Source organism: Varroa destructor, unplaced genomic scaffold (genome assembly GCF_002443255.2).
Source record: "Varroa destructor unplaced genomic scaffold, Vdes_3.0 BEIS01000007.1, whole genome shotgun sequence".
Classification (NCBI taxonomy): Eukaryota; Metazoa; Arthropoda; class Arachnida; order Mesostigmata; family Varroidae; genus Varroa; species Varroa destructor.
The window spans coordinates 5,903,008-5,917,729 of NW_019211460.1; the positions used below are offsets into that span (position 1 = coordinate 5,903,008).

The window sequence follows — 14,722 nt, forward strand, 5'->3', positions numbered from 1 at the left end:
ACCGATATATACCTAGTGACCAGGATACAAACGTGCTGAACACATCATAATGTTCAGCAAATTTCCGGTGAAATTGCGGTTGTTCAAAAAATGTTGTATGTTATTCGAGGTATTAGGAAACGCATCGCACTTTACTTTCAACCTTTAAAAGATAAAACTATTTGTCTCTTTTGGTATTACTTGTCGAAACTCGTCTCTGTCGACCTTGTCAACTTCCAGAGGCCGAACTAATGTACCTGTTTGGACTTTTATATATGTATGCATTGCAGTGATTTTTAGCACTGCAGTAGGCAGTAAAATGATACGAAAGTGACCACGTAATACGAAGCTGGCTCCCTCGAAGCTAGTGTGACAGAAGGGGACAGTGTCAGGTTTATTGTCGTTGAAAAGTCATGTTCCCATTTTAAAGCAAAAGTACTCCAGGTGCGGAAACCCTTGAAAACTATGAAATTACTCAACGACCAAGGGGCTTGACAGAAACGTTTTTCGTGTATAAAAAAATAAGCGCAAAGGAATTAAAGTACAATTTGCCACTTTACAAAGACCGTTTTTTTTGGTTTTATAATAAAATGTTTGTAAAATGCGCTATGAATATTACATAACAGATTACATGTATTTATTTCTAGGGACGATAACCAGTAGCTGCGGAAATGATGACAAACGATCCTCAAAGCAAAAGCGACATCGAACACGATTTACCCCCGGCCAACTTCAAGAATTAGAACGAAGTTTCTCTAAAACGCACTACCCAGATATCTTTATGAGGGAAGAACTTGCAATGCGAATCGGCCTAACTGAATCACGCGTACAGGTTAGTATGAAAAAATGTATTATAGAAAAAAACAGGCATATAAGTGGAAAAACTATTAACTAAACTAATGAAACGAGTGTTGAAGCACATAGTAATGAAACGCAACCAGAGAAAACGAATATGTCTACCTGCTGGGTCGAAAAAATGTCTAGAATTTCGGACACCCAATTGTCGCTTTGAAACAGCTTCCCTTGGATTTAATGAACGAGTACCACCGTTCTTCCACTCGTTAAAACAGTTTTTGATATCGGTTGTCGTAACAGGTTCCAGTTGCTCTTTTTCTAGTCATAGAGTAAAATTTGGCGAGTACAGGGTTCGAAACAACACAAGTGCAACACAATGAGCGACGAGGGAGCCAGTCTATTGCCATGATGAAACACCCACGTCTCATTTTTTTCAGAGCTTACATTTATTCTGCTGGACAGAATTATTCAAACTTCTCGACGACATTGTTTAGCTAAATCCGACTCTTTTTTCAGCCCACTTAAGGGTAACTACTGGAAAGACTGCACTTGCAAATGGTCTAATATAGCTTGCGTAAGATACATAATTTTTCTACTACCTTCCATAACTTGGTACCCTACTACTATTTTACAACCGTGTACATAAAATGACACGTGCGCAGTCAGTTGCGCTCGTCGCCTTTTATAATCTCTTCTTCGGATACGAATGGCGTACGAATGTACTCATGTACATTTGCACACTTTATAAATAGAATATTGAACAATAAATGTCGAAATGTCGACATCTTCCCACTGGCGCACACGCCAGTTCGCAGCGAGTGAACATATGAGGTATATGTTAGAATCATCTGGTATGGTAATCAAAATAAATTTAAAACAACCCAGGAATTTCTATGTATACGAAAGGAAATTATTTTCAGTGGTCATTTCAGGCGCCATTTATTGCGATTATTGTATACACTAAAGGTAACGTAAGCCTTATTCTAAACATAGATTGCAAGTTTGCGCTTCATTATTTCCATCAGCTGTTGTCTGGTGTTTAACGTGTTTTCATCTGTACGTAAGTTACTGTTTTTTTTGTTTATTATCTATTGAAGAATAAATTTAGTACACATGACAGGTGAAGGTATTTCTATTTTTACGGTCATTATTGCACCTAGTATTGTCCATGCGATCCGCTTGTCTAGCAGTGCTATCACTCAGTTCTACAGCTTCTGACTCTGTCACCATCGACTGGAACAGCTATCGTTGCTATACTTTATAGTTATAGGATTCGTTTTAGTTCCAGTAGTGGGTGACGTTTTCGTCAGCTTGGCTCTTCCTGCTTGTTTCGAGCTGTTCGATATCGATTGGGGCGGAGTCACTAAAGCACCACTTCCCCTCTCTCGCCGACCTCGCTCTCTCTACGTGTCTTCGCTTTCTTCCCCGCATACCTCCCACAGCTCCTCGCATTGTCGCTCTCCCCTTCTTGCTAGTTGCCCCGTTCTCTCTCCACCTCCTTTCCCAGAGCAGTGGCTCTCATAGCCGTCTTAGCCGTCTGCGGCGCACAGTCGGAAAAGGGGGCGTGTCCTCGCGCCCTCCTAGGTCGGGCGAGGGTTCGTCAATTGCAATCCCACGCAACAATCAGAGATCAGCAGGCACTGAACAACCATCTACGCAGGCACACTGGGCTCGTGGCGCCGTGTTTCCTCATCTGGGATATCCTCCAGTTTGCTACCTAGTGTCGCGGGTATTGTGTTAAGGAATGGGGACTAAAACGCCCTTGTGTGCATTATTCCTAAATATTGAAAGAATGAAGCAGGGTGAGGAAGGCACCATGCTGCTAATGTTGTGGAAATTAAGAGAATGCGATTTCCATAGCATGGAGAAAAATATAGGGCAGAAAAAGCCTTAGTACACAGCAAACTACTGCTTAAGAAATGCATACACATATGCACGTGTGACAAAGGACATACAAAAACGGCTCCCTGGAGAATCCACATTTACGTTTCACCCATTTATATCATATACAATGCTACGACTATTACTGACTCGCATTGTTTTTTTTTGTAAACTACAGAAGTTCTACTTTTTTTTTCACGCTCCGCCCAGGCTAGGTCCATAGACCCGCACCCAACCGCAAACTTACATTCTGCTCACTTTTCGTTGTTCCCTGCCGATTGTTCGTGGTAGTTCCACTTTAAATTCTGTTCCTTTTCCCTTCTTATGCAGAAGAGAAAAGGTCTTCGCCTGTTGAAGGGATGCGGCGGAATGGTGATAGAACAGCTACGAATGTCCACCGTTAGCTCGTTTGAAATAAATTTATTGTGAACGCTTTGCACTAAAGAACTTTCAGAAACATAATGGGAACCTGCCGCATATAGGTAGATAGCGCTACTATGGCCTGAAAGGAATGGGTAAGGCAGATTCGAGAACGGATGTTGAATGGCGAGGAAAGATGACGAACGGTGGCTACGTATGTATATATGTGCTTCATGTGACAGTATGTGTACCTGTGCAAACTAAAGGTAGCTCATACGAGCCACTCAAAACGTTTAACCCTGAAGGATTGGCCTCGCTTATAAACTATTTATTAAATGTATCTTATAATGAGTTGTCGAAGGCGTATTGACCGCTTTTCTAGCTAACTAGACAGCTTTAAAGTCATATATGTCAGTTGCTGTAGGTTCCGTCGGCGCGGCGTTGATGCTGTTTGAAAGCTAAAATTCGGCAGTCGTAAATATACTGGGATGCTCTATTTAGGCTTAGGTGATAGAGCGTTTAGAAGATGAGTGAAATTTCTGCAAAAGGTGCTCTATTTCAAAATTTTCTCACGATGAAAGCACAAATGCTACTTAGGTTATTAGAAATTTAGATATGAGTGATGCTTTTTTTAGCAGTCGACCGACTATGAAAAAAACTGATTAAATTATTGCAACCAGAAACTATACATTCAGTGCCAAAAAGTTTTAAACTACTTGAAGAAAGCTAGCTACCAAAAGAAAATGTTTGGGTGCTTGTATGAAGTGACGCAAAACAATTTACTCGATTCTGTGAAACTCTAGAGATACACGACGAAATCGAGCCATTTCTGAAGCGATTGGTTACGGGTGATACAAAGCGGATCATATAAAACAATAACGTACACGTAACAAATGTGCTCTAAGATCTGTGACAGAGACTAAAGAAGATGATGCATTACGTTTAATGGGACTGGAAAGAAATTGTGAATTATGAATTGCTGCCGCTTGGCGAAACAATTAATTTGGACCATAAACATATAAACAGCTAGCAAGATTACCACAAACCGCCCAAAAAACTGACCGGAACTGGTGAGCACAGAAAGCCTTGTTTTCCCCGATGGCAATGTCGATAGCCACCCGGCAACAATTGAAAAAGCTTACATAGGAAATTCTGATGCATCCATCGTATAGCCCGGATCTTACACTATGAAACTATCATTGGTTTCGGTCTTTGCAGAGCCTTTTTAATGGCGGTAATTGGCGGTAATTCAATGGAAGGATGTAAAAATTACTTGCCTCGATATTTCGCCCAAAGACTACAGAGAATCCACGGTGACTCGTTCATGGCGCTATTAGGAAAATGACAGAAAATCATTGATAAAAACGGATATTTCCTTTAGGAATACTATTGAAAAATAATAAGAAAAAATATTTGTTTCAATTTTGGCTTAAAACGGTAAAAAAAAAAAGCTTTTTCAGTGAACCAATATTTTAAGCATGAACTCATACATTTTAAAATCTACTATTACATATGCTTGTTTCAACTCAATCATTAGGCTGTACCTTAGACAGGTACGTCGACTGCTCAGTGAAGTGTACAAATAAATATTCGCTAGAAAGTGATGTCACTTACGAGCTAGAGGATCACCGATGTAAAACATACCTCGTTGTATGTGTTGCGAACTAAAATGGGTTGTTTCAAAGATAAACACGAGAAACACAATGGAATAACGGTGTCTATCTTTAAGTATGCAAAGCTGACGTGAGTTTTAGCATTTGCTCTGAAAAGAATACTTCATCTTTTGGTTACTTGTTCGCCTTCAAAATGAAAAGTGGGACTTGGGCACAGGAAAAATGACTGTCTACTGCAGGTTACAATATGAGAGCGTCAATAGAACTTGCTGTCAGGTCCTTGCCATGAGATTGTACAAGTCAATACTACGAGAGTATTTTTGGCTGTATTAAAGTCGATGTCGCCCCCTCAGACTATACGCCCCTTACATTGATATCAGAGTTAACAGAATCAAACGTTAGCAATACATTATCTACAAGTTTGCAAGTTCACATGGAAAGTGCTCGCTCAAATCTTACTTTCTTGGTTGTCGCGATATAATTATTGCAATATGTAGATATTCATACTGTGCATGTATATTTATTTATGCAAGGATTAGCTTACTAAAAGGTTGATTGAGATCTTTTAATGAGTTAAGTTTGACCCTTAAAGTTGCCCTGCATGTTTTTTCTACATTGTGTTGAGCCATCAGTTTTGCCAGAAGACTAGATTAGTCGATATATAGACAATACTTGTGAAAAATACTAAGAATACATACATTTCTACTCCAAACTGTATCGTTTTATTTACAGTAATAAGCAAACCATGGTAAGCGGAGTCTCTGTGGATTTTTAAGTTTTTAATAAAGATAAAACTTGACTATGAGGTATTTCTAGCTAAGAGGTGGTTCATACTGTTGCTATAAACACGCTCCGTAATTTGGTGAATAGTGAATTCAGGGTGCCTCACTCAAGCTGCACACAGCAAGAACCATTATTATTAGATGTTCTTACCATTACAAATAACAGGTCGAGAAACCCAAAGGACCTACTTTAACCCTCTCTGACATCGGTACTGAAATGTCTCGGGACAGTTGAGTGCACATACCCAATGAGCAGCCTAAGACAATTTGGGACACCGATTATTTCTATATAGATATAGATACAGATTCTGTATAGATTCTGTTTATTGATAATAATGGTGAGAAAAGAACATGTTAATAGCTTTTAGGTTCTATAACCAGCCGACCAATTGGTGTTTAGAGTTCGCTAAGGACTATCAAGTGCGGCTGGATTAGCAGATGGAAACAGCCGCGTTGCAAAATCCTGACCCAGCCTACATTATAACTTGCAGCTAGGCAACGCTTTTAAGAAGTCCTTCTTTTAGTATTTCCCGCTCTCCTGGTTGTCATAATTGGAAGAATGTATGAAACGATGGGAAGTGTGTGCAAAGTGGACTCTGCGAAGTCAACCTGCACTGATTACTTAAAGCTTTCAATAAAATTCGTTCGGTTTTTCATCAAGGCAGCTATAGAATAGTCTTACGCAGAGCATTCTAAATAAAATCGTGCACTAAGTGTGCCAATTTTTTAGTATCGAACAACTGTAACCCATCGAACGCTTCACTCATCTTCAACTGTAGTTTGTTCAAATCGTGCAATTTTTTTTTCTTGAAGAGGCCCTATAGGACAGATTCTAAGACTTCTCTAAGGTCTTAGACTACCATATTCTTAAGTCACCACAGTGATCCATTTTTGTGCCGAGTTATAGTCTGTATTGAAAAATAGATCCTCTAAAATAACTGCAGATGGTCATATTAGTGGGCAAATGCAACTCAACCGATGAGCCCTAAAGTGCAAATGCATATGATGTCTTTTTGGTGACTTAATGCAGATGTTATCCACTGTAGCCTATTAGTCCTGGTCTTACTATTGCGACTAAAATGTATTGTAGTGTATTGTACGGAAGAGACTATGAAAAAACGCATTAAGGTGCCAGTATAAGTGAACAAGAATAGATCACATCACGGTAGCAAAAATGAAAGAGTTACAGTAGGAGGGCTTCGGCCGTTTACCGTATTTGCCACACACTGCTGATTACAGATTACCATTTGTTTAAAAAAATCTCGACAACTTTTTACATTTATCCATAAATCTTATTAAATATGTACTTCGTATAGCGAGAATCACACTGTTTTGGAGTTTATTACTATTATTATTATTATTATTATTGGCAGTGTCTAGGCGGTCCAGGATGCTGGGGTAACAAACGCACATACTTGCTCTGCCGCATTTGCTAGAGAAAGATGTCAACAAATTTGAAGTACACAAACACCGAGTGTACACGCCTTATGCAACACAGCATGTTCACGATTTTTAGGCCGGAGTCAATAGGCGTTTGGGCGGAAGACGCTTTTAAACGCACTAAGGATCCTTGAAAAAGACTGTATAAAGGCTAGTTTAGGCTCATTTTGAGGGCCCATGATTCGTAAAATGAGCTACCTTGTAATTAGTTTTAGTCGATACATACGATTCCGTCATTCTATGTAAATATTTTTCGGATCCATTTATTAAAAATACTGCTAGTCATTAGGTCTCCTTTTAGGTAGTGCTACTTTCTTTATTTTTTCACTTTGTCACATATCTTACTAAAATAATGCTGTCTTAAATTATGTTTTCTTACGATCTGTTTTATCCTTCCTATCGTTGCTATTCCAGCTTGTAGGTACCAAACAACCAAAGCCTCTGTTCCACCAGTCTCTAAGGTGATTCCCTTTTCAGCTATCCCCCTACGCGCCATAGTATCTGCCAGCTTTTTGCTCATATCTGCTAGGATACACAGCGCTCTACATGCGGGCCGATTTTCGTCACAAGCACAGCTTGTCGCCATATCTTTGTCCGTTCCCTCGAGGTAATAGTAGCAAACAGTCGAGTCCCCCTCCCATCCGAACACAGCCAGAAACACCATTAGCAGCATCTTCCCCTCTGTCCACGGGCTCGCTTTTGACGCTACCTAGTACGGTGTCTCCGGCTGGTCCACTTCTCCGTCGGATAATGTCCGCTTAGCCGAATACCCTTGCTTGGTTTTACTGGAACCCTGTTTGGTTCCATTCCCCGCCCTCGATAGTGTGAGCCTGCGTGTCCCCCCATATGTGGTGTCCCTGGGGGCCCAATCGGTCTGTCGAGTTACTTGCGGAACACTCGCAGTGTCACTATCCCTTCGGCTTTCCTTTTCGACCTAGCAACGGCAAACCCCGGTCGCTGCGACAGGCTAGGTTTCGCTACACTAGCTAGCGCTCGCTCGCTCGCTTACTTACATCATCATCATATAAATAAATGTGCTTTCGATGTCACATCACCCCTGCTCGCCCTCACTCCCTAGAAACCCGCTCGACGTCTTTCGCAAACAACTGTCACTGAAGCTTTCTTATTGACGTTCGTTTCTTTTCCTGCATTTCTATAAAGAAGGCGTTCGGGCAAGATTGTTTTCGCCTTTGAACTGCAATTCAAACACTCGTTCAGAACCTGCCTGTATTAAAGTAGACCTGTTGTCAAACCTTGGTTGGGCAATTAGGTGGCAGCAATGAAAATCCTCTACTGCGAATTTTTTGTAGCGTCTGTGCACTAAATCCTATATCATGATCTGTTACAAGGTCAGTAATGAATGAATGAAGACACTGTACAGCCTGTACTGGCCAAACAGGTGCTCGTTTTTAACTGCGTCCTGACGTAGCACTTAAACTAACTGAGCTCCCTAAAACAAAGAAGTGCCGCTAACGTCTTCTTATCTGTTAGAGACGACCGACAGGTAAAGTAAGGATGTTGCACTTTTATTATTCACTTAAGCAATCACACTCGATCCATATACATCGTCTTCACACGTGCTAATAACATTCAGCACATTAATCACTGCATTTGTAAAAAAACGGTGACAATGGGTGATATCGTACGCAACGGCACTGTCTCATATCGCGATAAGCTTAATTCACATCGACTTAGACTTTACCTTTAAAAATAATATTCTTGGGAATTTAACAGGTCCTTACTCTTTATCTTCTCTGTCTCCCAGCACTCTACAGCTTCATCTAATTTATAAACCACGTATTTTAACCTACAATATGTATAATAGTCTGAAGTATAATCAATATTTTCTCTCAATCTTTAAAAATTGCTTTCTGGATACTTCTAAGCGACATTGGTAGATAGCATTCACGATAACGGAGATCTGCTCACAAGAATCGGTAACGATTCGGATGAGCATCGACATTTACCAGAGATCCCAGATCTAAATAAGATGCATCGAAGTGAAAAGGCTTGAAAACAGATCTATTAGGTCTATGTGCTTCTTTTTTTATAGGTGATCCATCATCACCATTGAATTTAAGGAAAAAAGTGTGACTCTCTCCTCTACAACCGTGATATTGATGAGCATATAATTAGCAGGAAATTTACCTATTCAGGGTTTTATTGGTTTGGTAAATCCAATTATTGACAATGCCCCTTCCGGAGCATCTATTCAGTTGACTAAATCAAATGAATATGTTAGTTGTCTCTCCCTCTTTACGCGAAAACTCTTGCGACCCTTTTCAAACGTTCCCTTCCTCTTGATCTCCCCTTGATTTATGATATTATCGAAATGCACAATCTACGACGGAGCTTTCTCCATTGTAACAATAAAACACTAGAGCTAAAATCCACGGTGCAAATCTATCAGATAAATGAAAGCCATCAAAGGAGACATCAGATTTCGAGACAACTTACAAATAATTCAGTAGGTTTTATGTATTACAGAAGGCCATTGGAATGGCCAAACATTAACAACTATGTACACCCTACTAAATTATATATCACTTATATGATATTTGAAGTTTTTTCTACTGATCATGTTCTTAAATTCGGCGCAATATGACTTTATAGCTTTTGAGAACTGACTACGCTAGATATAGTTATTGAAGGGTTGCCATATAATGCACGTAAACAATCAATCAGCTGGCGAGTCCGCATATGCTCGTGGTATCTTAGGCGCTAGGATCTACGTAATGCATTTACATACAACCTCTCAGCAAACTTCTGATGCGCAAATTAGGCTTTATATGGTGCCTAAGTGATATGCCTTTCACCTTGATAAAAATCACTTTAAAAAATCCGATACGCTACTTTAGTACGTGAATCGGTACTTCGATTGCGACAATTGCGTCAATTTTTTCAATACTTGTTTAAGGTCAGAAGATATATATATATATATATATATATATATATATATAACTACAGCAGGAAGTGCTTTTTAACTTAAGACATTTGGTGACCAAGCAAAATAGCAAAGCCATTATTAAACTTTATTCGCGATTAGGGTAGGATACCTAGAACCAGCAACCTAAAGCTAACACACTGCTAATTTATTTTAGCGAAAGATAAATTAGGCTCGTCAAGCGCTTAAACAAGCGCTAGTAATACAGTTTTTATTTAACACAGGCAGTTGTATTGCTGAAATACTGAGAAATTGATCTTCTTGTAAAGACTATACAGTGCTCAAAAAAGTTTATGTGCAATAACGGTAAAAAATAGAAAAAAGTTTGTTTTTATAATCAGATAATTCCTTGAACCAGCTCTAGGATCCGATTGTTTTAGAGATGTTAACAATTAACGAATGAAGAAATATTGAAACACCAAAATCACCTAATCTATTTTGTTGACGGAAAAAGAATGCTGATGATAAAGTAAAATATAAAAAATATTGGTAAAAAGATTTTAATTATCCGCATTCTTATCTTTTAGAAATGACAGACAGGCAGAGTAAGGATGTTGCACTTTTTCTGCAGTGACACTCGATCAATATACATCGTCTTCACACGTACTAATGACACTCAGCACATTCTGTCTTTGAACCGCTGCATTTGTAAAAAATGTATTTATCCCTATAATTATCCACAGATTCAGATCTTGGAATTCACTTATCCAGAATAGCTTGACATTGTAATGCTATTAAGGAATCATTCGACTTTTCTCATGAGTGAAACCTCTATTGCTTATCTCATTGCGGAAATCTTCCTAAGCTTCGTCTGCTAAAAATATCTGACCAAGTACTACAGCTTGTTTGAACTGATTACTTTAGGCTGTACGACCAATTACCAGAGCATCTGATCATCACTGAGTCATATATTTTCCTGCTTGATACCTTACTTGAATCCATTTGCACGTTTCTAGTGTATTCCGAGTATGGGCGAGATCGGTATCAGAAACAGATGGACAGTAAAGCATATTTTTCCAGGATATTTTTTGTCTCCCCCAACGTGACAGGCCTGCTTATGCAATATATACATATATATATATATATATATATATATATATATATATATTGCAGAAGTGGGCCTTTCGCGTGGCAGCTTATGTTAATGCCGTAAGATGAACGGATGTCCCTTGCCGTAACTCAACAACAAGTGTTCTTGTTCTCTATGATACGCTGTGTAATGCTGTTTATTCAAGATCTGTGCCACAGCAACACTTCCATGAAGATTCAAAGTTGTTCTGCACGAAAATAAGTTTTTTACAACTGTCATTTTGGTCGTCACAGAATATTCTTTCCAGCTTTCATAATACCTTTAAAACGCCTACACATTTGCATAATGCAGGTCCATTACAAGGTTTTTTGAAAGCAAACATGTCTAAAATAAGTTTGAACTGAACATCGACATCGAGTTACGCAATAGGGCTAATAGATTTGAACATTTGGTAACGTCTTTCGATCCTGGCTTCTAAGTACGACGGAATGTAGGTAGAGGAAAGTTTTACACGGAATTCTGGCTTCTTGATTTCAGCGTTTCAATTCAGCATTTCAATTGTCTTACAATTTGCAAGTTGCAACATGCTCCAAGCACGAGATTCTGAGTCACTATAACTTCTAGGTTATAGTAGGTAGCCTAAGCTGGTGATGCCTTCACTTTCTATGCCTCTCTGTAGAATATCTCTCTGTAGAGAAAACTTTAGAATCGAATTTTATATATATATATATATTGTGTAATATCTGACGGAGAAATCCAGATGTGTAAATATATTTTAGTTATCGTAAAAAAGCCAACGCTCGTCTTTACGAAATCGCTTTATGTTCGTTATTGGCTTAAATATTTACCTCTCTTATTTACGACTTTAAAAGTGATCTGTAGAGCTTTTGGTTAGCTGTTCACGGGACGTCGATATACAATCGATCGTGTCTTTAGCACGTGTATCACACAAAAACGTGTTTTATTTTGCATCTAGATTACTTCTCAATCTTCATCAATAACCCTTCTGAGACCACTATAGATAATCAACATTCAAAAATCGATTCAACACGAGCTTCAAACAGTTAGAGATAATGCAATTGAAGAGACTTTCGAGGCTCGGTCTTTTTTGGCTACGACTTAATTTTACAAACAAACAGCGAAGCTAAAGTACGTGCCTATTGGAATTAAAGCAGTCGACCTTTTCTGCAGAACAGCTATATTCCGTTATATATATATATATATATATATATATATATATATATTCCGGCGCGGGCGATGTCATGGGGTTTGTGTCTTTAGTTGTAAATGATTATAAATGCAGAAAAAGCAATGCTTGAGTTGAAGCATTCATTGAAGGTTGTAGGACACAATCAAGAGATACTGAACGCCGTCCATGAACTAGCAAAATTTGAGATTACCTACAAACAGAAATCCTCTTTTGGGGAAAGGAAATAATGTACAATTGTCACTACTACTTTGTAAAATACACGTAATTTAATCTAGACCAACCTGTTTGCCAGCTATTAAAAAAAAACAAGCACTTGACCCGTTCATGAACTAATTAGTTGTTTTTTGGAGGTCCAATACAATCTTACAGCTTTTCAGGGACGACACTAAGATGTATAGCCTGTAAGCCTTAATATGGCTCACCACATACGGGCTCTCATATGTATATATACATATATATATATATGAGATTCGCGGATAACCGTTTCGAGCGCCGCTAATGACATATAAATCCCACAATTTATACAAAAATGAACGTTATTTTTACATGAGATTTTTGTTTTGTTCCAAGTGGTGATGTTTTTTACAATATGATCTAGCTGTTTCGAATCCTATCAGTCTATCCGCTACGAGTCCAAGTATGCCAGCTCTGCATCCGCGCATACCCGGCCAAAAAAACTGTATTTTCACCGATGTGTTTGGTTGAGCAATACATTTTCTGGCTAGTAATGGTCTCCGTGACATAGCTTTTAAAAGAAATTTTCTTTTATATATCGAACCTTTGTTATATTCGACCTTTACCTGATACATAACAACTTCAATACGCCCTAAACTCTGTGTTGTTAACTATCTAGAATATAGTTGTTCTTTGGAGTCGCCAAACACCAACAGGCTGCATCCTACATGACTTTTTGTTGTATCAGCTTTCTCATTCTCTTCAAGTTTTTTCCTATACAGTGTCAAAGGTACGTTTCCTGTTAAGTTAGCAAAATCTTTGTAGGATATCAAAAAGAAGCCGCAAGCCATATATGTGAATCGTTCAAAAAACTTTTTAGCCAGATTATTTGGCTCTACATGGAACAGAGAATCCAAACATGATTAATTTTTAAAGACTTGACAAAATTGGTGATCGTTTGTGATGTGAATTAAGGACTACCGTCAACCATAATTGTGTGTAGATTATTAAACTGTGAGGACGTGGCGCTTAAGTAATTCTGTACTGATTATTTTATATATATAGATATATAGATATTATAAGCGTACATGGGCACCAGCAAACAACAGTTTTAGTTTTTAAATGGAGAAAACCAAGGTGTACTCTTTCAGTGGGTACCTGGACCGTATTTTTTGGATTAGTGGATACGATGAGTACACTGGAAGGCAATATTTTTAACATCATTATGAATAGAATCCTGGCATCTGTTTAGTGATGGTAGTGTCTAGGTTACTGCAGGCGTCGTACAAAAGGTTTCCCGTTTTAACGTAAAGATTCTACTCGTCAAAAAATCTCTGTATATAACTGAGCACACAGTGAACGACATCCGTGAAAATTTCAGCCATAAGTTTTCTTCAGCAGTTTTTTTGTGTCATTGAAAAAGACGAAAAAATCGTCATTAAATTTGAATTTAGAGACAATACGCTTATGCAAATTAGAACGGAAAGAGGTATTGTTTACAGGAACCCTGCACCGTTGTTTGTCACAGTGAAATTTTGAGCAGGCGAGTTTGAACGTAGTGATACTAGCTTGGTTGATGCTCAAAATGTGAGATGATTACAAAAGGCAACTACTATCAATAGCGCCAGAAAAGTCCACCAAATGGTGCTAGACTACTAGCAAATTCAGGTTGAAAAGACAGCAGAGGCTATGAACATAACGGAAGACTATGCTTTATAACAAAATAAGCCAAAATTTAGGCTAACCACATCTTGGGGCCAAAAACGCATTCAAATGAATAATTTGCAGGGCCTTGTTGAAGCAGTTAGAGTGCAATTAGTCGGATTTTGGCGTCGATTAACTGTAGATGAAATTTAGGCAGAACCGAAGCAGTCAAGTGCAAAAGGTAAATCGATTATAACATATAAAACAAAAGTTGTTCTCTATGCTTTTGGTCGACCATAGGGTTGTATTGATCTATCTTGACGATAACGCATAGCTCATTAGCCGGCCGAAGGCAAAAACTGTGAAAAAAAAACAGTTGCGTTTAGCAGAAACAAAAATATTGTTTCACCAAAACAACGTACGGTATTGTGCTTCACTCGCTGTCATATCGAATATTTACAATTTGAATTTCAAGTTGGTTGACTATAGTCATTAACTTTGGCTTCCTGCCACCTTTTTTCTGTTTCCTGGACCCAATCCAGAAGACAAGAGGCTTATATAATAAGGGCTATCCGATTCGTAAGCATGTATTTTGCAAGCTCACCCACAATAAGAATAGGTTGAGGATATTGGAGTATTGCTGGACAAAGCGTGAAGAAAACAGTGTTAAGAAATGAGGCAGCAATTGAAAAAGCAAGTTTTTTTGGTAAACTATATACTAATCAGACTGCCTGCATAGGATCCAATTCTAAGAATTCGTAAAAATAACCTCCTTTTTACAGTTAGTGAATCACATCGGGTGTATAGACGAAATAATGGATCGTTGGTTGATGATAGCGTTAATCTGTTTTCTTTAAGAATGATCTTATA

At 38.5% G+C, this 14,722-nt stretch overlaps 1 protein-coding gene across 1 annotated transcript in view; it reads left to right on the forward strand.

Moving 5' to 3' along the window:
* Positions 1 to 14,722, forward strand: part of LOC111253807 (uncharacterized) — a 106,638-nt gene that overhangs the window by 71,494 nt on the left and 20,422 nt on the right. Inside the window, exon 3 of the mRNA XM_086973917.1 lies at positions 627 to 811. Within this exon, the coding sequence (XP_086830043.1) occupies positions 627 to 811 (185 nt within the window). The remainder of the gene's footprint in view (positions 1 to 626; positions 812 to 14,722) is intronic.